This window comes from Phyllobates terribilis, unplaced genomic scaffold, assembly GCF_046119375.1.
Source record: "Phyllobates terribilis strain yellow unplaced genomic scaffold, ASM4611937v1 Scaffold_8__6_contigs__length_399053987, whole genome shotgun sequence".
Taxonomy (NCBI): Eukaryota; Metazoa; Chordata; class Amphibia; order Anura; family Dendrobatidae; genus Phyllobates; species Phyllobates terribilis.
In genome coordinates this window covers 377,016,461-377,041,742 of record NW_027362768.1, presented here as the reverse complement: position 1 = coordinate 377,041,742, position 25,282 = coordinate 377,016,461, and the positions used below count along the sequence as shown (strand labels likewise).

The following is a 25,282-nucleotide window of genomic DNA, read 5'->3' as shown; positions in this document are numbered from 1 at the left end:
CCATCTTCAGTTTTCCACCATACATTCACAGTTGAGGTCCCTCTCTCTTCAGTTCTCCACCATACATTCACAGTTGTTGAGGTCCCTCTCTCTTCAGTTCTCCACCATACATTCACAGTTGCTGAGGTCCCTCTCTCTTCAGTTCTCCACCATACATTCACAGTTGTTGAGGTCCCTCTCTCTTCAGTTCTCCACCATACATTCACAGGTGTTGAGGTCCCCCTCTATGTCCAGTTCTCCACCATACATTCACAGTTGTTGAGGTCCTGCTATCTCCAGTTCTCCACCATACATTCACAATTGAGGTCCTACAAGCCCCACATGTAGAGGATAACCAATCAGTTACACATTATGTGGCTTTTTGTTGCCTCCATGTGTCATGTATTCCTAAATTTGAATGTTGGTTTTGTCTCCCGTGGCTTTCTGCAGCCTGGGACCTCTGGTGGGGAAAGTGAAGGAGCATCAGGTGGAGATGATTGTGGATACTCTGTGCAGTAACATGCTATCCGAGAAGGAACAGCTGAGAGATATCTGCAGCATCGGACTAAAGACTGTTATATTGGAACTTCCTCCCGCAAGCTCAGGTACACTCCGGGGAACAATGGGGAAAGCTGGGATACATCAGAGGAGAGACATAGACTATTGGTGATGTAAATCCCACCAAGGACAACATCTGCAAGGAGTTTGTATGTTCTCCTTATGTTTGCGTGGGTTTCCTCCGGGTTCTCTGGTTTCCTCGCACACTCCAAAGACTGATAGGGAATGTAGATTGTGAGCCCCAATGGGGACATCGATAATGTATGTATGTAAAGCGCTGTGGAATATGTTAGCGCTATATAAAAATAAAGATTATTATTATTAACTCAGGATCAGTAATGTAATGTTTGTACACAGTGACTCCACCAGCAGAATAGTGAGCGCAGCTCTGGAGTATAATACAGGATGTAACTCAGGATCAGTAATGTAATGTATGTACACAGTGACTGCACCAGCAGAATAGTGAGTGCAGCTCTGGAGTATAATACAGGATGTAACTCAGGATTAGTAATGTAATGTATGTACACAGTGACTGCACCAGCCGAATAGTGAGTGCAGCTCTGGAGTATAATACAGGATGTAACTCAGAATTAGTAATGTAATGTATGTACACAGTGACTGCACCAGCAGAATAGTGAGTGCAGCTCCGGAGTATAATACAGGATGTAACCCAGGATTAGTAATGTAATGTATGTACACAGTGACTGCACCAGCAGAATAGTGAGTGCAGCTCTGGAGTATAATACAGGATGTAACTCAGGATCAGTAATGTAATGTATGTACACAGTGACTGCACCAGCAGAATAGTGAGTGCAGCTCTGGAGTATAATACAGGATGTAACTAAGGATTAGTAATGTATGTACACAGTGACTGCACCAGCAGAATAGTGAGTGCAGCTCTGGAGTATAATACAGGATGTAACTCAGGATTAGTAATGTAATGTTTGTACACAGTGACTGCACCAGCAGAATAGTGAGTGCAGCTCCGGAGTATAATACAGGATGTAACTCAGGATCAGTAATGTAATGTATGTACACAGTGACTGCACCAGCAGAATAGTGAGTGCAGCTCTGGAGTATAATACAGGATGTAACTAAGGATTAGTAATGTATGTACACAGTGACTGCACCAGCAGAATAGTGAGTGCAGCTCTGGAGTATAATACAGGATGTAACTCAGGATTAGTAATGTAATGTATGTACTGAGTAACTGCACCAGCAGAATAGTGAGTGCAGCTCTAGAGTATAATACAGGAGGTAACTCAGGATCTGTAATGTAATGTATGTACAGTGACTGCACCAGCAGAATAGTGAGTGCAGCTCTGGAGTATAATACAGGATGTAACTCAGGATCAGTAATGCAATGTATGTACACAGTGACTGCACCAGCAGAATAGTGAGTGCAGCTCTGGAGTATAATACAGGATGTAACTCAGGATCAGTAATGTAATGTATGTACACAGTGACTGCACCAGCAGAATAGTGAGTGCAGCTCTGGAGTATAATACAGGATGTAACTCAGGATCAGTAATGTAATGTATGTACACAGTGACTGCACCAGCAGAATAGTGAGTGCAGCTCTGGAGTATAATACAGGATGTAACTCAGGATTAGTAATGTAATGTATGTACACAGTGACTGCACCAGCCGAATAGTGAGTGCAGCTCTGGAGTATAATACAGGATGTAACTCAGAATTAGTAATGTAATGTATGTACACAGTGACTGCACCAGCAGAATAGTGAGTGCAGCTCCGGAGTATAATACAGGATGTAACCCAGGATTAGTAATGTAATGTATGTACACAGTGACTGCACCAGCAGAATAGTGAGTGCAGCTCTGGAGTATAATACAGGATGTAACTCAGGATCAGTAATGTAATGTATGTACACAGTGACTGCACCAGCAGAATAGTGAGTGCAGCTCTGGAGTATAATACAGGATGTAACTAAGGATTAGTAATGTATGTACACAGTGACTGCACCAGCAGAATAGTGAGTGCAGCTCTGGAGTATAATACAGGATGTAACTCAGGATTAGTAATGTAATGTTTGTACACAGTGACTGCACCAGCAGAATAGTGAGTGCAGCTCCGGAGTATAATACAGGATGTAACTCAGGATCAGTAATGTAATGTATGTACACAGTGACTGCACCAGCAGAATAGTGAGTGCAGCTCTGGAGTATAATACAGGATGTAACTAAGGATTAGTAATGTATGTACACAGTGACTGCACCAGCAGAATAGTGAGTGCAGCTCTGGAGTATAATACAGGATGTAACTCAGGATTAGTAATGTAATGTATGTACTGAGTAACTGCACCAGCAGAATAGTGAGTGCAGCTCTAGAGTATAATACAGGAGGTAACTCAGGATCTGTAATGTAATGTATGTACACAGTGACTGCACCTGCAGAATAGTGAGTGCAGCTCTGGAGTATAATACATGATGTAACTCAGGATCAGTATTATAATGTATATTAATACTTTTCTTATGGTTTTCTTACAGGCTCTACTTTAGCCACCAATGTCTGCAGGAAGATCACAGGACAACTGACAGGGGCTATAGGAAAGCAGGATGATGCCGCGGTGCAGCTAGAGGCTCTTGATATATTGTCGGACATGTTGGGAAGGTGAGATGATTCTTTCTAGTGAGGTTGTTGTTGTGGCCACCCTCTCATCTCCTCTATGTCCCCAGCAGATTGGGAGGAGCGCTCTACTCCTTCCACCCCTCCATCCTCAGCTGTCTCCTGCCGCAGCTCACCAGTCCTCGCCTTGCAGTGAGGAAGAGAGCGGTGCTGGCGCTGGGGCACCTGGTGCAAACCTGCAATGGAAACCTGTTCACAGAACTTGTAGAACATCTGGTGGCAGAAATTAAAAAGAACGAATCCACATCGACCACTAGGACGTATATTCAGTGTGTGGCCGCTGTCAGCTTGCAGGCAGGACACAGACTGGGTAAGGAGGGCACCATGATGCCACCACATATTATAGGAATATTATAAGTTGTTACCTTCTCCTGTTATATAGAACTAATCCTGCGGTGTAAGTCCTCATTATCCCAACTGTTCTTTCTCCAGGGCCACATCTAGAGAGAATAGTGCCCCTAGTGGTGGGGTTCTGTAAAGTGGAAGATGATGAGCTGCAAGAGCAGTGTTTCCAGGCTCTGGACTCCTTCATCAGACGCTGCCCCAAAGAAATCTCAACTTACGTCCCCACAGTCATTGATTTGTGCCTGAAGTATATTTCTTATGACCCTAACTACAACTATGATAGTGAAGAGGAAGAGGAGAGGATGGAGACAGAAAGTGAAGAAGAACCAGGTATGACCCTCAAATACTGCCCCTATGTACAGGAATATAACTACTATAATACTGCCCCCCTATGTACAAGAATATAACTGCTATAATACTGCTCCTATGTACAAGAATATAACTACTATAATACTGCCCCTATGTACAAGAATATAACTACTATAATACTGCCCCCTATGTACAAGAATATAACTACTATAATACTGCCCCCTATGTACAAGAATATAACTACTATAATACTGCCCTCTATATACAAGAATATAACTACCATAAAACTGCCCCCTATGTACAAGAATATAACTACTATAATACTGCTCCTATGTACAAGAATATAACTACTATAATACTGCTCCTATGTACAAGAATATAACTACTATAATACTGCCCCCTATGTACAAGAATATAACTACTATAATACTGCCTCTATATACAAGAATATAACTACCATAAAACTGCCCCCTATGTACAAGAATATAACTACTATAATACTGCTCCTATGTACAAGAATATAACTACTATAATACTGCCCCCTATGTACAAGAATATAACTACTATAATACTGCCCCCTATGTACAAGAATATAACTACCATAAAACTGCCCCCTATGTACAAGAATATAACTACTATAATACTGCCCTCTATATACAAGAATATAACTACCATAAAACTGCCCCCTATGTACAAGAATATAACTACTATAATACTGCCCCCTATGTACAGGAATATAACTACTATAATACTGCTCCTATGTACAAGAATATAACTACCATAAAACTGCCCCCTATGTACAAGAATATAACTACTATAATACTGCTCCTATGTACAAGAATATAACTACTATAATACTGCCCCCTATGTACAAGAATATAACTACTATAATACTGCCCCCTATGTACAAGAATATAACTACTATAATACTGCCTCTATATACAAGAATATAACTACCATAAAACTGCCCCCTATGTACAAGAATATAACTACTATAATACTGCTCCCTATGTACAAGAATATAAATACCATAAAACTGCCCCCTATGTACAAGAATATAACTACTATAATACTGCCCCCTATGTACAGGAATATAACTACTATAATACTGCTCCTATGTACAAGAATATAACTACTATAATACTGCTCCTATGTACAAGAATATAACTACTATAATACTGCTCCTATGTACAAGAATATAACTATTATAATACTGCCCCCTATGTACAAGAATATAACTACTATAATACTGCTCCTATGTACAAGAATATAACTACTATAATACTGCTCCTATATACAAGAATATAACTACTATAATACTGCCCCTATGTACAAGAATATAACTACTATAATACTGCCCCTATGTACAAGAATATAACTACTATAATACTGCCCCTATGTACAGGAATATAACTACTATAATACTGCTCCTATGTACAAGAATATAACTACTATAATACTGCCTCTATATACAAGAATATAACTACCATAAAACTGCCCCCTATGTACAAGAATATAACTACTATAATACTGCTCCTATGTACAAGAATATAACTACTATAATACTGCTCCTATGTACAAGAATATAACTACTATAATACTGCCCCCTATGTACAAGAATATAACTACTATAATACTGCCCCCTATGTACAAGAATATAACTACTATAATACTGCCTCTATATACAAGAATATAACTACCATAAAACTGCCCCCTATGTACAAGAATATAACTACTATAATACTGCCCCCTATGTACAGGAATATAACTACTATAATACTGCTCCTATGTACAAGAATATAACTACTATAATACTGCTCCTATGTACAAGAATATAACTACTATAATACTGCTCCTATGTACAAGAATATAACTATTATAATACTGCCCCCTATGTACAAGAATATAACTACTATAATACTGCTTCTATGTACAAGAATATAACTACTATAATACTGCTCCTATATACAAGAATATAACTACTATAATACTGCCCCTATGTACAAGAATATAACTACTATAATACTGCCCCCTATGTACAGGAATTTAACTACTATAATACTGCTCCTATGTACAAGAATATAACTACTATAATACTGCTCCTATGTACAAGAATATAACTACTATAATACTGCCTCTATGTACAAGAATATAACTACTATAATACTGCTCCTATGTACAAGAATATAACTACTATAATACTGCTCCTATGTACAAGAATATAACTACTATAATACTGCCCCCTATGTGCAAGAATATAACTACTATAATACTGCCCCCTATGTGCAAGAATATAACTACTATAATACTGCCCCTATGTACAAGAATATAACTACTATAATACTGCCTCTATGTACAAGAATATAACTACTATAATACTGCTCCTATGTACAAGAATATAACTACTATAATACTGCTCCTATGTACAAGAATATAACTACTATAATACTGCCCCCTATGTGCAAGAATAGAACTACTATAATACTGCCCCCTATGTGCAAGAATAGAACTACTATAATACTGCCCCTATGTACAAGAATATAACTACTATAATACTGCCCCCCTATGTATAAGAATATAACTACTATAATACTGCTCCCTATGTACAAGAATATAACTACTATAATACTGCCCCTATGTACAAGAATATAACTATTATAATACTGCTCCCTATGTACAAGAATATAACTACTATAATACTGCCCCTATGTACAAGAATATAACTATTATAATACTGCTCCCTATGTACAAGAATATAACTACTATAATACTGCTCCTATGTACAAGAATATAACTACTATAATACTGACCCCTATAAACAAGAATATAACTACTATAATACTGCTCCTATGTACAAGAATATAACTACTATAATACTGATCCTATGTACAAGAATATAACTACTATAATACTGATCCTATGTACAAGAATATAACTACTATAATACTGACCCCTATAAACAAGAATATAACTACTATAATACTGCTCCTATGTACAAGAATATAACTATTATAATACTGCCACTGTGAATAATATAAATAATGCTGGTTTGGTGTCTCTAGAGAGTGATGAAGAATACAGTGATGATGATGATATGAGCTGGAAAGTGAGGCGCTCAGCTGCTAAGTGCCTGGAGACTCTGATCAGTGCCAGACCCGATCTCCTATCAGAATTTTACAGGTCAGCGGCTCCCACGATCATTTCACGATTCAAGGAAAGAGAGGAGAACGTGAAGGCGGACATCTTCTCTGCGTACATCGCACTGCTCCGGCAGACGCGCTGTTCTCACAGCTGCAGACAGAATGTGGAGGCCACAGATAAGGGGGATAGTCCTCTCAATGCTCTGCAGAAACAGGTGACCAAAGCCGGGAGGCAAAGCTAAGAGCCTTCTGATTCCTGCGCCGCCCTTTGGTCACCACATCGATGTCCTTCCTCTATAGGTCCCATCGGTTATGAAGTCTCTCCAGAAACTGCTCAGGGACAAGAGCATCAAGTCTCGTCAGGGATGTTTTGCAGTTCTTACAGAACTGACTGGTGCCCTTCCTGGCTGCCTCTCCCAACACATCCCTGCACTGGTCCCAGGTAGGACTCCCATGATATCCATAGGCAGCACTGAGTGAAGTCTTCTTGTGTCACCAAGTGGCCATATATTTGTTTTCACCAATAGGTCTCGCTTTCTCCTTGACGGATAAAGGCAGCAGCTCCAACATGCGCCTGGATACGCTCATGTTCCTTCACGTCATCCTCGGCTGTCACCCCCCAGAATGCTTCCAGCCCCACCTTCCAGCCCTCTTACCTCCGGTGGTCACCTGTATTTCTGACACCTTCTACAAGATCACCTCGGAAGCCCTACTTGTGGCTCAACAGTTGGTAAAAGTGATCCGACCGCTGGACCAGGCCAAGGTACCTGAGCGTTCACCCTATACCAAAGAGTTATTCAGTGCCACATTGAAAAGACTTCAGGCGACAGATATTGACCAGGAGGTGAAGGAGAGGGCTTTGTCTTGCATGGGTCATCTCATAAGCCATCTTGGAGACCAACTGGGGAATGATCTCCCATCCACGCTCCTGCTCATCCTCGAACGCCTGCGCAATGAAATCACAAGACTGACGGCGGTGAGGGTTCTCGCCCTCATTGCAGGATCTCCTCTCAAGATTGACCTGCGGCCGTTGCTGAAGGACGCACTGCCGATTCTGGCCTCCTTCCTTCGTAAAAACCAGCGAGCCCTCAGGCTAGGAACAGTATCGACCCTTGAGGTGTTAGTGAGGAACTACAATGACTGTTTGAAGTCCGCCATGTTGGAGCCAGTGCTGGGGGAGCTTCCGTCTCTTCTGGCTGAATCGGACATGCATTTGGCTCAAGTGTCTGTAGATTTTCTTACCACCTTGGTGTCTGCACATCCAGCTTCTCTTCCCAAACTTAGTGCCTGCATCCTTCCCCAACTGTTCCAGCTGGTGCACTCGGCTCTACTCCAAGGAGGCGCCTTGGCATCCATTCTTTCCTTCTTACAAGCGTTGGTCATGAGCCACACAGCTCACCTCGGATACGCCGATCTTCTCAAACAACTCACCAGTCCTGTCCAGTCTACTGGGCCCACCCTTCACAAACAGGCCTTCCATTCCGTGGCCAAGTGCGTGGCCACTTTGGCCAGTGCCTGCCCTAAGGAATCCAATGCTTCCATTACCCAATTCATACAAGATGCCAAAAATCCCCGTGTCGGAGACCCAGTGAAGGTGTTGGCGTTCTTGACACTGGCAGAAATTGGGCGTGAGCGGAGCCTTGGCAGCCAGCAGAAGGAGCTGAAGACTGTGATCCTTGAGGCTTTTGCATCTCCTAGCGAGGAAGTGAAGTCTGCAGCATCGTATGCCCTTGGAAACGCCTGCGTGGGCAGTCCTGCAGATTTTCTGCCCTTCCTTCTGCATGAAATTGGGGGTCAGCTCAGAAGGCAGTACCTGCTCCTGCACTCTCTTAAAGAAGCGCTAACCTGCCTGCCCAGCGAGGAGCTGCGACCATACCAGGAAGATGTCTGGAAACTGCTGCTGGAGCACTGCGAGGCAGTGGAGGAAGGCACCAGGAACGTGGTAGCCGAATGTGTGGGAAAGCTGACCCTTGTGAACCCGGAACAGCTCCTGCCGCGACTGTGCAAGCAGCTGAGCTCAGGTGATTTATACCGCTACCACTAGAGGGAGCTCAGTACATACAGATTTATACAGTCATCACTAGAGGGAGCTCACTACATACAGATTTATACAGCCACCACTAGAGGGAGCTCACTACATACAGATTTATACAGTCATCACTAGAGGGAGCTCACTACATACAGATTTATACAGCCACCACTAGAGAGAGCTCACTACATACAGATTTATACAGCCACCACTAGAGGGAGCTCACTACATACAGATTTATACAGTCATCACTAGAGGGAGCTCACTACATACAGATTTATACAGCCACCACTAGGGAGCGCTCACTACATACAGATTTATACAGCCACCACTAGAGGGAGCTCACTACATACAGGTTTATACAGTCACCACTAGAGGGAGCTCTCTTCATACAGATTTATACAGTCAACACTAGAGGGAGCTCACTACATACAGATTTATACAGCCACCACTAGGGGGAGCTCACTGCATACAGATTTATACAGCCACCACTAGAGGGAGCTCACTACATACAGATTTATACAGTCAACACTAGAGGGAGCTCACTACATACAGATTTATACAGCCACCAATAGAGGGAGATCACTACATACAGATTTATAGCCACCACTAGAGGGAGCTCACTACATACAGATTTATACAGCCACCACTAGAGAGCTCACTACATACAGATTTATACAGCCACCACTAGGGGGAGCTCACTGCATACAGATTTATACAGTCAACACTAGAGGGAGCTCACTACATACAGATTTATAGCCACCACTCGGGGGAGCTCACTGCATACAGATTTATACAGCCACCACTAGAGGGAGCTCACTGCATACAGATTTATAGTTACCACTAGAGGGAGCTCACTACAGATTTATACAGCCACCACTAGAGGGAGCTCACTACATACAGATTTATACAGCCACCACTAGAGGGAGCTCACTTCATACAGTCACCACATACAGATTTATACAGCCATCACTATAGGGAGCTCACTACATACAGATTTATACAGTCACCACTAGAGGGAGCTCACTGCATACAGATTTATACAACCCCCACTAGAGGGAGCTCACTACATACAGATTTATACAGTCACCACTAGAGGGAGCGCACTACATACAGATTTATACAGTCACCACTAGAGGGAGCTCACTACATACAGATTTATACAACCCCCACTAGAGGGAGCGCACCACATATAGATTTATACAGCCACCACTAGGGGAGCTCACTGCATACAGATTTATACAGTCACCACTAGAGGGAGCTCTCTTCATACAGATTTATACAGTCACCACTAGGGAGAGCTCACTACATAGATTTATACAGTCACCACTAGAGGGAGCTCTCTTCATACAGATTTATACAGCCGCCACTAGGGAGAGCTCACTGCATACAGATTTATACAGCCGCCACTAGGGGAGCTCACTGCATACAGATTTATACAGCCACCACTAGGGGAGCTCACTGCATACAGATTTATACAGCCACCACTAGAGGGAGCTCACTGCATACAGATTTATACAGCCGCCACTAGGGGAGCTCACTGCATACAGATTTATACAGCCACCACTAGAGGGAGCTCACTACATACAGATTTATACAGCCACCACTAGGGGAGCTCACTGCATACAGATTTATACAGTCACCACTAGAGGGAGCTCACTACATACAGGTTTATACAGTCACCACTAGAGGGAGCTCTCTTCATACAGATTTATACAGCCACCACTAGAGGGAGCTCACTACATACAGATTTATACAGCCACCACTAGAGGGAGCTCACTACATACAGATTTATACAGCCACCACTAGAGGGAGCTCACTACATACAGATTTATACAGCCACCACTAGAGGGAGCTCACTACATACAGATTTATACAGCCACCACTAGAGGGAGCTCACTACATACAGATTTATACAGCCACCACTAGAGGGAGCTCACTACATACAGATTTATACAGCCACCACTAGAGGGAGCTCACTACATACAGATTTATACAGCCACCACTAGAGGGAGCTCACTACATACAGATTTATACAGCCACCACTAGAGGGAGCTCACTACATACAGATTTATACAGTCACCACTAGAGGGAGCTCTCTTCATACAGATTTATACAGTCACCACTAGAGGGAGCTCACTACATACAGATTTATATAGCCACCACTAGAGGGAGCTCACTACATACAGATTTATAGTCACCACTAGGGAGAGCTCACTACATAGATTTATACAGCCACCACTAGAGGGAGCTCTCTTCATACAGATTTATACAGTCACCACTAGGGAGAGCTCACTACATAGATTTATACAGTCACCACTAGAGGGAGCTCTCTTCATACAGATTTATACAGCCACCGCTAGGGAGAGCTCACTACTACATACAGATTTATACAGCCGCCACTAGGGGAGCTCACTGCATAAAGATTTATACAGCCACCACTAGAGGGAGCTCACTACATACAGATTTATACAGCCACCACTAGGGGAGCTCACTGCATACAGATTTATACAGCCACCACTAGAGGGAGCTCACTACATACAGATTTATACAGCCACCACTAGAGGGAGCTCACTACATACATATTTATACAGCCACCACTAGAGGGAGCTCACTACATACATATTTATACAGTCACCACTAGAGGGAGCTCACTACATACAGGTTTATACAGTCACCACTAGAGGGAGCTCTCTTCATACAGATTTATACAGCCACCACTAGGGGAGCTCACTGCATACAGATTTATACAGTCACCACTAGAGGGAGCTCACTACATACAGATTTATACAGTCACCACTAGAGGGAGCTCACTACATACAGGTTTATACAGTCACCACTAGAGGGAGCTCTCTTCATACAGATTTATACAGCCACCACTAGGGAGAGCTCACTACATACAGATTTATACAGCCACCACTAGAGGGAGCTCACTGCATACAGATTTATACAGCCACCACTAGAGGAAGCTCACTACATACAGATTTATACAGTCACCACTAGAGGGAGCTCTCTTCATACAGATTTATACAGTCACCACTAGAGGAAGCTCACTACATACAGATTTATACAGCCACCACTAGAGGAAGCTCACTACATACAGATTTATATAGCCACCACTAGAGGGAGCTCACTACATACAGATTTATACAGCTGCCACTAGAGGGAGCTCACTACATACAGATTTATACAGCCGCCACTAGAGGGAGCTCACTTCATACAGTCACCACATACAGATTTATACAGCCATCACTATAGGGAGCTCACTACATACAGATTTATACAACCCCCACTAGAGGGAGCGCACTACATATAGATTTATACAGTCACCACTAGGGAGAGCTCACTACATACAGATTTATACAGCCGCCACTAGAGGGAGCTCACTACATACAGATTTATACAGCCGCCACTAGAGGGAGCTCACTACATACAGATTTATACAGCCGCCACTAGAGGGAGCTCACTACATACAGGTTTATAGTCACCACTAGAGGGAGCTCACTACATACAGGTTTATAGTCACCACTAGAGGGAGCTCACTACATACAGGTTTATAGTCACCACTAGAGGGAGCTCACTACATACAGGTTTATAGTCACCACTAGAGGGAGCTCACTTCATACAGATTTATACAGCCATCACTATAGGGAGCTCACTACATACAGATTTATACAACCCCCACTAGAGGGAGTGCACTACATACAGCTTTATACAGCCGCCACTAGAGGGAGCTCACTACATACAGATTTATACAGCCGCCACTAGAGGGAGCTCACTACATACAGATTTATACAGCCACCACTAGAGGGAGCTCACTTCATACAGATTTATACAGCCATCACTATAGGGAGCTCACTACATACAGATTTATACAACCCCCACTAGAGGGAGCGCACTACATACAGATTTATACAGCCGCCACTAGAGGGAGCTCACTACATACAGATTTATACAGCCGCCACCAGAGGGAGCTCACTACATACAGATTTATACAGCCACCACTAGGGAGAGCTCACTACATACAGATTTATACAGGCTCCACTAGGGAGAGCTCACTACATACAGATTTATACAGCCACCACTAGAGGGAGCTCACTACATACAGATTTATACAGCCACCACTAGAGGGAGCTCACTACATACAGATTTGTACAGCCGCCACTAGAGGGAGCTCAATACATACAGGTTTATAGTCACCACTAGAGGGAGCTCACTACATAGATTTATACAGCCACTAGGGGCAGCACTGTGCAGATATAAAGAGATCTTGTTGGACTCAATTATAACCCCTTTTATGTCCATAAGCTTTTGCAGTTCCCTTACTGGTGTGATTTACAAAATCAGTATCCATGTGGCAGGGCCTTCAAATAGATGGGTCGTGTTTATCTTTTCATCACTTGTTCCCCGCTTCGCAGGTTCCCCGCATACTCGCAGCACAGTTGTCACCGCTATCAAATTCACCATATCTGACCAGCCGGCTCCCATTGACCCCCTCCTGAAGAATTGCATTGGTAAGGGCTCTGAAAATACATGACTGACACCTAGTGGTCACCGACCTGCATTACAAGTGCAAATGGAAAATGTAAATAAGACCTGAACTAAAATAGTTTTATCCGTGTTTTATACACAGGCGATTTCTTAAAACCCCTCAAGGACACGGAGCCCAATGTCCGTCGCGTCACTCTGGTCATGTTTAATTCAGCCGCTCATAACAAACCATCTCTGGTGCGGAAACTTCTGAGTAGAGTCCTTCCGCCTGTGTACGAAGAGACCAAAGTACGGAAAGAATTGATCCGCGAGGTGAGAAGACATTTCAATAGACGTCTATCACATTAGTAGCAGTCAACAATCAATGCTCTAAGGGATAATTTTTAACAGTGCCACAGCTGTCCACAGGTTGGGTGTGGTACTGCAGCTCAACATATGATCATTTAATTCATGTGTTTACGAGCTACTGATATGTGCGAGTCTGTGTACTGGGACCCCCATGGTCATTGAATATACTGCTGTGAAGTGGGCACCATTGTGTACTTCAGACTGACCGGTGGGGGTCCCAGTCCTCAGACCACCACTTAAGCAGCAGCACATTGTAGCCTCTTTAACATAAAAAATTGGGATTAAATGATATTTAATAAGTAACTTCAGGATGTTTGCTGAACGGTGCTGGGATTTTCATGGCAGGTGGAGATGGGCCCATTCAAGCACACCGTGGACGACGGGCTGGATGTCCGGAAGGCGGCGTTTGAGTGCATGTACACCCTGCTGGAGAGCTGCCTGGACCAGCTGGACATCTACGAATATCTGAACCACGTGGAGGACGGACTGAAGGATCACTATGACATTAGGGTAACTAGTGGCTCCCACACCACCCAGAAACCACACTAAGTGACCGGTGAGAGGCGGCTTTTCTGCACCACATAACACTTCTCAGCCCATGAGACTCTTTCTCGTTTTGCAGATGCTCACCTTCATCATCCTCACCCGTTTGGCTACTCTGTGCCCCAGTGCTGTTCTCCAGCGCCTGGATCAGCTCATCGAACCCCTTCGAGCCACCTGCACCACCAAGGTATAACCCCTGGTAGGAAGCAGCCCTGAAGGGCGTATGGAGAGTTAGAGATACACGTCCAGATGTGTTCTCAGCAGACATGTGATCTGATCAGGGCAGAACCGTCAGCCCGCTCATTGATCCTACTTCATCAGATAAATAAATGATTCACCTTCTGCTCGCAGGTGAAGGCCGGCTCCGTGAAGCAAGAGTTTGAGAAGCAGGATGAGCTGAAGCGCTCAGCTATGAGAACCATCACAGCGCTGCTGACCATCCCGGAGGTGGAGAACAGCCGCAGCATGGCCGAGTTCCTGATGCAGATCAGAGCCAACCCTGAGCTCTCATCCCTGATGGAGACCATCCAGAAAGACTCGGTGACAGCCTGCAGCACGGAGATGATGGACATCAGCTAAGAGTGACAGCAGCTGCAGAGCAGAGATCCAACCAGACGCACCAAATACAATGCTACCAAGTCTGAGCTCCGCGCCCAGAGGCGGCTGCCGCATTGCATCTATAAAGGCTTCAAATAGGAAACCAAGTTTGTGTTAAAAAAATAAAAACCTAAAACCCAACCTGATTATTGATGAAGTCATTCCAGAGCAGAAAACTGAGCCTACCGGCAGCCATACTGTATGCAATGATGTGGGTGCAGGGGGTATGGTCTGGAGAAGGTGTCAGGAGGTATTAAAGTCCCATCCCCTCGGATGCAGCACTACCCAGAACAGTGTACGTAAAGTCCCTTTAAAAGGATGCTCCAGTGCGGCTCACTTCTGGATCAGGTGGTGGTGAATGGGTCGACAGGTACGTGACAGGACCCCTGCACCATACCATATTGATGGGATGTCACCAACACCGCTCAACTACCACAGCAGAAGTGAGCTGCGCTGGAAGCGATTCTTGAAGATCGTGGTACATGGGGCGCAGACACTTCCCCTTATACCATCACTTTATCTGATACTCGTTCGCTCCAAGACACAAAGACTGAAGTCCAAAACTTGTGTTATGTTTATTAGCACAAATACCCAGAGCGATTGGTTTATTCGTTCTCCTCGCTGCGCAGTCTGGCGTTGGGGTTTGTCACTTTGATGGCGAGTTGTGCTGCCCGTTCCACAATGGTCTTTCGGTTCTTGGAGGAGACGTTGTGAGCAATTTCTGCACAGAAGGACCTGGGAAAGAAGCAGAGTGTGAGATTCTAGTATACTATAAATCAGCACCGATGCAGGACGCTTCTCAGTTTCTCAAATCGTCCTACTGAGTTCATTCGAGATTCTATTTAATGTAGATAAGTTTAGACACTTCTCGCCCCCATCCCGCCTCATCGCTGCCTTTGTCACTCACTTGTTGCTCATCATCAGAACCTCGAGTTCCTTGACGTTGCGGACCAGAAACTTGCGGAAACCTGTGGGCAGCATATGCTTGGTCTTCTTGTTGCTGCCGTAACCGATGTTGGGCATCAGGACCTGACCCTTGAACCTCCTGCGGGCCCTGTTGTCGATACCTCTGGGTTTACGCCAGTTGCGCTGCAGGAAGGAGAAGTTGTCAAGCGATTCATCATCTCCACGCTGGCATCGATCACATATTACTCACGTAGGTCTCTGCACTCACCTTAATCTTAACATAACGGTCTGACTGATGGCGAACGAACTTCTTCGTCCGCTTCTTGACGATCTTGGGTTTGATGAGAGGTCGGAGAGCCGCCATGATATCTAAAGACAACAGCTGATTGGTTAGAACTTTCCCGTCGGTATTTACGCTGATGATCAGCGCCATAGCTGACGACTTGTCGCAGACCAACTTCCATCAACTGATACAAGGAACCAGCCATGGAATGGGTATCTGGCTGCGGTACTCTGCCTCCGTGACCGCACGCTGCAAGAGCACAGGCCGCCCCGCAGACACACGGGTGGAGGCGCTCGCTGTCCGCGCGCACACAAGGATGGAGGCGCTCGCTGTCCGCACTAACAAACAACATGGCATCGGGAGGCCGAGAGATGGGGCCTGCACTGATTACAGGGGTTCTCCTCCCAGTGATGTCAGCTCTGGATCCCACACAGGCCATGAAATAGAAGGTAAGGAGAACCCCGACCTCCTGGCTGTGCGAACCTGCACTGTCAGGGTGCAGCGGTAAACTGGGACCCCCTTCATCATCAGGCCCAGGGGGGAATCCTAGAGGTCAGGTCACCACCAACCGTAAAGTGAGTGCACACGGGCAGCAAGCTACTGCGTTTTAAAGGGGTATTCCTAGCTAACCATCTCACTTTATACACCTGGATAAGCCCCACCGCTGCAACATTTAAAGACACTATACACTTCACCCGAATGTGGTTATTCATTTCAATCCCATAGTATAACAGAGACTCTAGTTTAAATTAAAAATGTTTTTTTTTTTTTTTTTTTTTTTTAATATAAGTATTGAATAAAAATATACAAGAATAGAAAAGTGACAGGGGACACCCAGGAAATAGAGATGCGATATATAACTTGGTCACATCACATTTCGCATGATTATATAGCAATCAACTAAACCAACTTATTCACTTGATGTATATTTAAATTAGTACTATAAACATTTGTAAACAGATCTGACAAAGTGCAAATTGTACAATGATCGGTCAATCAGGCTGCGTGCTCACTATGCGTTTTTCAAGCGTTTCTGATGCGGAATTTAAACGCTTGGTAATCCGTGCCACATGATCCCCAATGAAAATCTGCATGTTCTGTGCACATGCTGCGGAATTTTCTGCAGCGGATTTTCCTTGTGGAAAAATCCGCAGCATGTCCATTATTTGTGCGTTTCTGCATGTGGATTTAAGGTCCCAATGCATTTGAAAAACGCGTGTAAAATCCGCAAGCGTTTTTGACTGCCAAGAACATGCAGAAACGCTGCGGAAATTTTCTGCTTCAATTCTGCATCGTGGGCACATAGCCTCAATATAGAATAAAGGATGGGGAATCCGACATTCAATCAATAGTCAAAGTGCTAAATTCATACTTGGAAAGAAAAATGCCCGTATTGCCCTATTCCATTAAGTAAACCGAAAACAGCTGCTTACCGATATGATAGGTGACATGGGATAGTTAATACGCCTATTGAAATTGCTACAGACTGACCATGTTGACAGTATTTTCCTCTCAAGAACCCTACGCCGTTTCTCTGTTAAGCTTCTTCCGGGGGTGTGTCCTTCAACTGGGGGGTTTGGGTATATATATAGCCATCTAGCCAATTGCATTAATCGATGTATAGGAAAGAAAGTGAAAAGAAATAAGAGATGTCTGATGATTGGTCGGGCGTCCAAGGGGCTGTCTATAGGGTGCTATCCCATTAATTATGTGTCAGCCGCGAGGTGCTTTAATGGCTCATCGCGCGCTTGTATAATGCACCTATTTGCAAATGGGACTTCCGGGTACTACGCGGTGGAACGCACGCGGTCCACATGGAGCGCACCCCCTGAAGTCAGTAGGTGATGTCACACGCGCGTGCGTACAGCTCCCACAGGCCGCACACCGGACACAAACCCGTAGGGTGAGGCATACCTATTTAAAGGTGGCAGGACAGCGGAACGCATGGGGCGCACCCCCGGAAGTCAATCGCAACTTTATAGAACATGAACCTATGGGATATGGCATGCATATTCAAAGGTTACATGCCATGCCCCATAGGTTCATGCTATATTCAAAAGGGGGGTGGGGGAGTGCGTTCCACCACGTACTACCTGGAAGTCCCATTTAATATAAAAATTTTCATTTAAACTAGAGTCTCTGTTATCCTATGGGTTTGAAATGAATAACCACATGGGGTTAAGTGTATAGTGATATTCTCACAGTGTCTACTGTTGTTTAGAATTCTTGGACTTGGGGAATAACATTTAAAGGCAGTGTCACCCCAAAAGGGACTAGATAGTGATTTATATTTTATAATAAAAAATAGATCTATTTCCATTTTCCACCACAAAATCCAGTCCTTAAAGCAGGGGTCTCAAACACGCGGACAGTCTCCCAGCACTGCATTTCCAATGCCAGCCGCCGGCCAATCAGAGGCCAGCAGCTGATATCGGCGTGTCGGCGCAGCGAGTATGACGTCATTGCCATATGCAGATGTCAGCTGCTGGCCTCTGATTGGCCGGCGGCTGACATTGAAAATGCAGTGCTGGGAGACAGTCTCTGTGCGGCAATGCAGCGCTGCTGTCGGCGGCTCCTCCTGGACCAGGTCGGGATCGTCAAGGGGTCGGACTCTGTGGTGCCTGCGGGCCACATCTGCAGGAAGGACGCCGAGGAACGGAGGACAGGTGAGAATCATCTTTTTTTTTCTATTTTATGTGTGTGAAGAACAGGGGGCACATAGCCACAGGATGGGGACCTGGATGGGGCACATAGCCACAGGATGGGGACCTGGATGGGGCACATAGCCACAGGATGGGGACCTGGATGGGGCACATAGCCACAGGATGGGGACCTGGATGGGGCACATAGCCACAGGATGGGGACCTGGATGGGGCACATAGCCACAGGATGGGGACCTGGATGGGGCACATAGCCACAGGATGGGGACCTGGATGGGGCACATAGCCACAGGATGGGGACCTGGATGGGGCACATAGCCACAGGATGGGGACCTGGATGGGGCACATAGCCACAGGATGGGGACCTGGATGGGGCACATAGCCACAGGATGGGGACCTGGATGGGGCACATAGCCACAGGATGGGGACCTGGATGGGGCACATAGCCACAGGATGGGGACCTGGATGGGGCACATAGCCACAGGATGGGGACCTGGATGGGGCACATAGCCACAGGATGGGGACCTGGATGGGGCACATAGCCACAGGATGGGGACCTGGATGGGGCACATAGCCACAGGATGGGGACCTGGATGGGGCACATAGCCACAGGATGGGGACCTGGATGGGGCACATAGCCACAGGATGGGGACCTGGATGGGGCACATAGCCACAGGATGGGGACCTGGATGGGGCACATAGCCACAGGATGGGGACCTGGATGGGGCACATAGCCACAGGATGGGGACCTGGATGGGGCACATAGCCACAGGATGGGGACCTGGATGGGGCACATAGCCACAGGATGGGGACCTGGATGGGGCACATAGCCACAGGATGGGGACCTGGATGGGGCACATAGCCACAGGATGGGGACCTGGATGGGGCACATAGCCACAGGATGGGGACCTGGATGGGGCACATAGCCACAGGATGGGGACCTGGATGGGGCACATAGCCACAGGATGGGGACCTGGATGGGGCACATAGCCACAGGATGGGGACCTGGATGGGGCACATAGCCACAGGATGGGGACCTGGATGGGGCACATAGCCACAGGATGGGGACCTGGATGGGGCACATTACTACAAGATGTTTTCCATTATTACTATATGATGCTAATTGTAAGACAATATTACTGTATGTGGCCAATTGGGGGAAATAAAATTAAAAAAAAAATAAAAAATAAAATAAAGCATGAAAAAATATTGGGCACTAAAAATGCTGTTTTATATGTAAACTAAAGTAAACACAAAAAAGTGCACGTTTATTATCGCCACATCCATAACGACCCAAGCCATAAAAAAATAAACACGGCAAAAATGTTCAAAAGGTGTATACAAAAAAAATGGTATCACTAAAAATGTCACATTGAACAAAGAATGCGGCCCCCCAAATTCAAATTTTTTCGATGTGCGGCCCATATACCCAGCCGAGTTTGAGACCCCTGCCTTAAAGGGAATCTGTCCCCAGCTCCCCCATCAGAGAGAATCATTTTGTAGGGGAATAAATCCCAATTCCAGCAACGTGTCACTTACTGGGCTACTTGCTGTAGGTTTCCTAAAATCAGTGCGTTTTATCTTCTGCGGATCTAGCCGAGCTCTGAATAACCCTGCCCATGCCCCTGACTGGGAGCTCCGTGCACACTGTGCATAGGCAGAAAGCTGCTAATCAGTGGAGGGCAGGGTTATACAGAGCTCATGAATATGGAGGACTACATGGCAGCAGGTTTTCTAATCCTCTAGTGATAATTTCCTGCTGATAAAAATACAGCAAGTAGCCCAGTAAGTAACAGCTCGCTGGAATCAGGGTCTCTGTCTTCTCAGATTAGGTGGCAAAAAACCTGGTGACAGATTCTCTTTAAAAGGAACATCTGACATTTTTTTTTTTTAATCCATGGATTGATTAAAAATAAACTGAGGCACCGAGAGGCTTCTCTGATTGTGTGCGCTTGTATTCACTGATCGCTGCAGATAATTACAGGCTGCAGCGGTGCTGGAATTCTGAACGGGGAAGTCACCGCTTCCGGAGCCAGAGGAGACCCCCGGAGCAGCGTGCAGAGAGCCTGTGGTGGTGGTGGGGGTGTGACCAGAAGAGGAATGGGCCTCCGTTTATTGGCTCAGATTTTTTTTTTTTAAACAAAACTGAAGATGAGGATCTTCGGTATCATCCTGATCAGACTGTATGTAGCCACGTCACAGCAAACCACCTCTTAGTGGGAGCCTAGCGGGTCAGAGCTGAACTGATAGCGCTCCAGCAGGTGGAGTGAGCCAGGTGCCCCATAGCGCCCAAGCTGCAAGGAAAAGGCCCCCGGTCACATCACCCCATAGGACCACAGCAACAATGGTCACCACCTTAGCAGGAGGGGCTCTTCCTATCTTGGTGCTCCGTGGCAGCCATTGTTGCTGTGACTGTGGGGTGCTGTGACCAGGGGCCTTAGCCTTGCTGTATGGAGGCTATGGGGCACCAGGGCCGCTCAACCTGCTGAAACGATATCGCCTCGGCAGTGGTTGGCGCTGCATCTTTAAGGCAAGGGACCCACTAAGAGCTTTGCAGTGACGCGGCCTCGTGAAGTCCAATCACATGTCACCCAAGATCCTCGGGTTCAGTTGTGTACATTTTTGCCAAGCAATTTATTAACGTCAGTTTTGGATGTATACAACGGCCCCGCCGCCTCTACAGTGCCCCCCGTATTATAACGGCCCCGCCGCCTCTACAGTGCCCCCCGTATTATAACGGCCCCGCCGCCTCTACAGTGCCCCCCGTATTATAACGGCCCCGCCGCCTCTACAGTGCCCCCCGTATTATAACGGCCCCGCCGCCTCTACAGTGCCCCCCGTATTATAACGGCCCCGCCGCCTCTACAGTGCCCCCCGTATTATAACGGCCCCGCCGCCTCTACAGTGCCCCCCGTATTATAACGGCCCCGCCGCCTCTACAGTGCCCCCCGTATTATAACGGCCCCGCCGCCTCTACAGTGCCCCCCGTATTATAACGGCCCCGCCGCCTCTATTAGTGCCCCCCGTATTATAACGGCCCCGCCGCCTCTACAGTGCCTCCCGTATTATAACGGCCCCGCCGCCTCTACAGTGCCTCCCGTATTATAACGGCCCCGCCGCCTCTACAGTGCCCCCCGTATTATAACGGCCCCGCCGCCTCTACAGTGCCCCCCGTATTATAACGGCCCCGCCGCCTCTACAGTGCCCCCCGTATTATAACGGCCCCGCCGCCTCTACAGTGCCCCCCGTATTATAACGGCCCCGCCGCCTCTACAGTGCCCCCCGTATTATAACGGCCCCGCCGCCTCTACAGTGCCTCCCGTATTATAACGGCCCCGCCGCCTCTACAGTGCCTCCCGTATTATAACGGCCCCGCCGCCTCTACAGTGCCTCCCGTATTATAACGGCCCCGCCGCCTCTATTAGTGCCCCCCGTATTATAACGGCCCCGCCGCCTCTATTAGTGCCCCCCGTATTATAACGGCCCCGCCGCCTCTACAGTGCCTCCCGTATTATAACGGCCCCGCCGCCTCTACAGTGCCTCCCGTATTATAACGGCCCCGCCGCCTCTACAGTGCCTCCCGTATTATAACGGCCCCGCCGCCTCTACAGTGCCTCCCGTATTATAACGGCCCCGCCGCCTCTACAGTGCCTCCCGTATTATAACGGCCCCGCCGCCTCTACAGTGCCTCCCGTATTATAACGGCCCCGCCGCCTCTACAGTGCCTCCCGTATTATAACGGCCCCGCCGCCTCTACAGTGCCTCCCGTATTATAACGGCCCCGCCGCCTCTACAGTGCCTCCCGTATTATAACGGCCCCGCCGCCTCTACAGTGCCTCCCGTATTATAACGGCCCCGCCGCCTCTATTAGTGCCTCCCGTATTATAACGGCCCCGCCGCCTCTATTAGTGCCCCCCGTATTATAACGGCCCCGCCGCCTCTACAGTGCCCCCCGTATTATAACGGCCCCGCCGCCTCTACAGTGCCTCCCGTATTATAACGGCCCCGCCGCCTCTACAGTGCCTCCCTGCACCCCTGTAGTACCCATATATAATGAACCCCCCCATATAATGCCCCTCCACCCCCAGAGAACATCTCGGATCGCCTAGCTCACACATTACGTGCAGATTATAGGGGCGCCCCAGCAATCCTCCGGCCGAGCTATAGGGGGTCCGCAGGCGGCCGAGCTATAGGGGGTCCGCAGGCGGCCGAGCTATAGGGGGTCCGCAGGCGGCCGAGCTATAGGGGGTCCGCAGGCGGCCGAGCTATAGGGGGTCCGCAGGCGGCCGAGCTATAGGGGGTCCGCAGGCGGCCGAGCTATAGGGGGTCCGCAGGCGGCCGAGCTATAGGGGGTCCGCAGGCGGCCGAGCTATAGGGGGTCCGCAGGGTCCCCGGTCACTCTGGACACGGACTTGTAGCTCCACACTCAGCTCCTGCCCGCCATACTGAGTCCTCCATCCCTGCCGGCTCCCGCACACACACAAGCCGCCATTCTCCTCACAGGCCCCGCTGACCCGACACCTCCTCTCCCAGCTGTATACAGGGATCATCCGCGACAAAATAACTGCAGTTATCCCCAGTCACACCACCGGCTCACATTGCGGTACCGGCAGGGAAAGAATGGAGCCAGAATCAGCGCGGATGACGATGGATTTACTCACCGGTCAGGAGCGTCCGCCTTCTCCGCAGACAGCCGAGGAAGAGAGAGCGAGAGGCGCTGCGCGAGGTAAAGAGGAGCCGGGGACTTCCGGCAGAACAGCGCCACTGCTATAGCGGCACCCGGAGGTACTGCAGCCGTGGACCTTCTATAAGTTGGTTTGCAGTTTTCTTTTGTTTCATAGTTTTTTCCCTCTCATTGACATATTGGGATCGGTATAACTTTCTGATCTTTTGTTTTATTTCATTTTCTAGGGAGGCTACAAAACAGCGATTCTGCTATTACACTAATTGTTTGTTTTTGGTGTTCACCATATGGAATAACTACTGTGATATTTTATTAGTTCGGACAAGTTGCAAATGCAAAAATACCCAATATTTACATTTTTTTTTTTTAGATTTTATTAAGCGACATGAACATTTTTTTACAATATTTTACTTGACCCTGCGCTGATTCGATCACTTGCACGTTACACTTTAATATCTGCGATCCGCTGAATTGTTCTTGAGAAATTCACATTTTTTCTTAATATGTAAATGAGCTGTTAAGATCTATGGGCCGGACATAGATCTCCCTGAGACTCCGCCTCCAGAGCTTATCCTAATTGAAGGGGGCGTTACCCGTGTGAGACACGTAATGACTGACAGTCCGCTCTCCTGATCTACATGTCTCACTGGTGACAATGCCATTTACAATAAGCTCTGGAGGCAGATTCTCGGGGGGATCTATGTCCCGCCCAGAGATCTTAACAGCTCATTTACATATTAAGAAAAACGTGGATTTCTCTGGAACAAGACATCGGATCACAGATATCAAGGCATCGTTTTATTCACCTTCCTGTGACCGACGTGCCCACAGGAGAGTTTATCTTACCGACAGATTCCCTTTAAGTGCCGCTGTCGTGATTAACAGCAGCATCTAATGAAAATGCTGCAATCAAAGCAAACTCCGATCACAGTAGTAAGACCCGGGTGCAGGCTGTGTACCGCTGCCTGCACCGCCATGTGTGTGGTGGGCTGCCATGCATATGGTGGGCTCAGCTTCTGAGATGCAAACTGAAACCTGTGCAGAGTGGCCCCCGGGAGCTGTGGATTGTCCGTGCCGAGGGCCCTGGTTATGGTGGTCCCTATAAGTGTTACAAAGGGTGTTATTATAAGAGTGCAGAGGTAGCATGCGCACAAGGACCATCATTCCTATGGGGCCAAACCCCTCTCTTCCTCATAATAAATGGCGCATAGTAGTTGGGGCTCTCATAAAGTCGTTGCATCGGGGCCTGGAGGCTTCAAGGAATTTCCCACAAATGCAGTCTAATCCTCTCCTGAAATACTCTGTGCAGCTGTAGAACCCCTCTCTTCCCACCATGTAACTATCTGTGAACTCCCACTCCTGTCCTGAAAATACTCTGTGCAGCTGAGAACTCTGCACCTCTCATTGTGTAAACTTTAATCTTTGATCATCCCACCACATCGAACACCTGTCTCCTGAAATACTCTGTGCTGCTGAGAACATGGCACCTTTCATATGTAACTTTAGTTTGTGACCCTCTCACAAGATCATGGCACGCTACTCCTGAAATACTCTGTGCTACTGGAGTAATTCTCAAACATGGCACAAGATTTCTGTATTTTCTGCTAAAATACTCTGTGCTGTCATTTAGTTTGGATGGATGGGGGTCATATTTATTACCTAAATTTTGCAGGATGCTTTGGGAGCGCCCCCAGAACAGTTCAGAGGTAGCAGACCTTGTGCCTGAAGGGGCCAAAAGCCTATTTTCCACATAAGACCCCAATG

The 25,282-nt window shown here is 46.8% G+C and overlaps 2 protein-coding genes across 3 annotated transcripts in view; one reads left to right on the top strand and one right to left on the bottom strand.

Annotated features, from left to right (window-relative positions):
• LOC141157574 (cullin-associated NEDD8-dissociated protein 1-like) overlaps nucleotides 1-15,114 on the top strand; it is a 46,759-nt gene extending 31,645 nt beyond the window's left edge. Inside the window, exons 2-13 of one of the 2 annotated variants that reach the window (XM_073645014.1) lie at nucleotides 430-584; nucleotides 3,045-3,168; nucleotides 3,237-3,493; nucleotides 3,616-3,858; nucleotides 6,900-7,192; nucleotides 7,278-7,419; nucleotides 7,505-8,998; nucleotides 13,425-13,520; nucleotides 13,640-13,809; nucleotides 14,191-14,355; nucleotides 14,468-14,575; nucleotides 14,740-15,114. In XM_073645014.1, coding sequence (XP_073501115.1) covers nucleotides 473-584; nucleotides 3,045-3,168; nucleotides 3,237-3,493; nucleotides 3,616-3,858; nucleotides 6,900-7,192; nucleotides 7,278-7,419; nucleotides 7,505-8,998; nucleotides 13,425-13,520; nucleotides 13,640-13,809; nucleotides 14,191-14,355; nucleotides 14,468-14,575; nucleotides 14,740-14,967 — 3,432 coding nt within the window. In that variant the 5' untranslated portion in view covers nucleotides 430-472 and the 3' untranslated portion in view covers nucleotides 14,968-15,114. The remainder of the gene's footprint in view (nucleotides 1-429; nucleotides 585-3,044; nucleotides 3,169-3,236; nucleotides 3,494-3,615; nucleotides 3,859-6,899; nucleotides 7,193-7,277; nucleotides 7,420-7,504; nucleotides 8,999-13,424; nucleotides 13,521-13,639; nucleotides 13,810-14,190; nucleotides 14,356-14,467; nucleotides 14,576-14,739) is intronic. The other variant, XM_073645012.1, reaches the window with a different exon arrangement.
• Nucleotides 15,115-15,536: 422 nt separating this feature from the next.
• Nucleotides 15,537-23,626, bottom strand: RPL32 (ribosomal protein L32). Its single transcript, XM_073645016.1, has 4 exons — nucleotides 23,496-23,626; nucleotides 16,160-16,260; nucleotides 15,893-16,074; nucleotides 15,537-15,720 (listed from the first exon to the last, which is right to left on the bottom strand). Exons 2-4 carry the CDS (start codon nucleotides 16,253-16,255, stop codon nucleotides 15,591-15,593), a joined length of 408 nt encoding a protein of 135 aa, XP_073501117.1. The 5' UTR covers nucleotides 16,256-16,260; nucleotides 23,496-23,626; the 3' UTR covers nucleotides 15,537-15,590.
• Nucleotides 23,627-25,282: the final 1,656 nt, after the last annotated feature.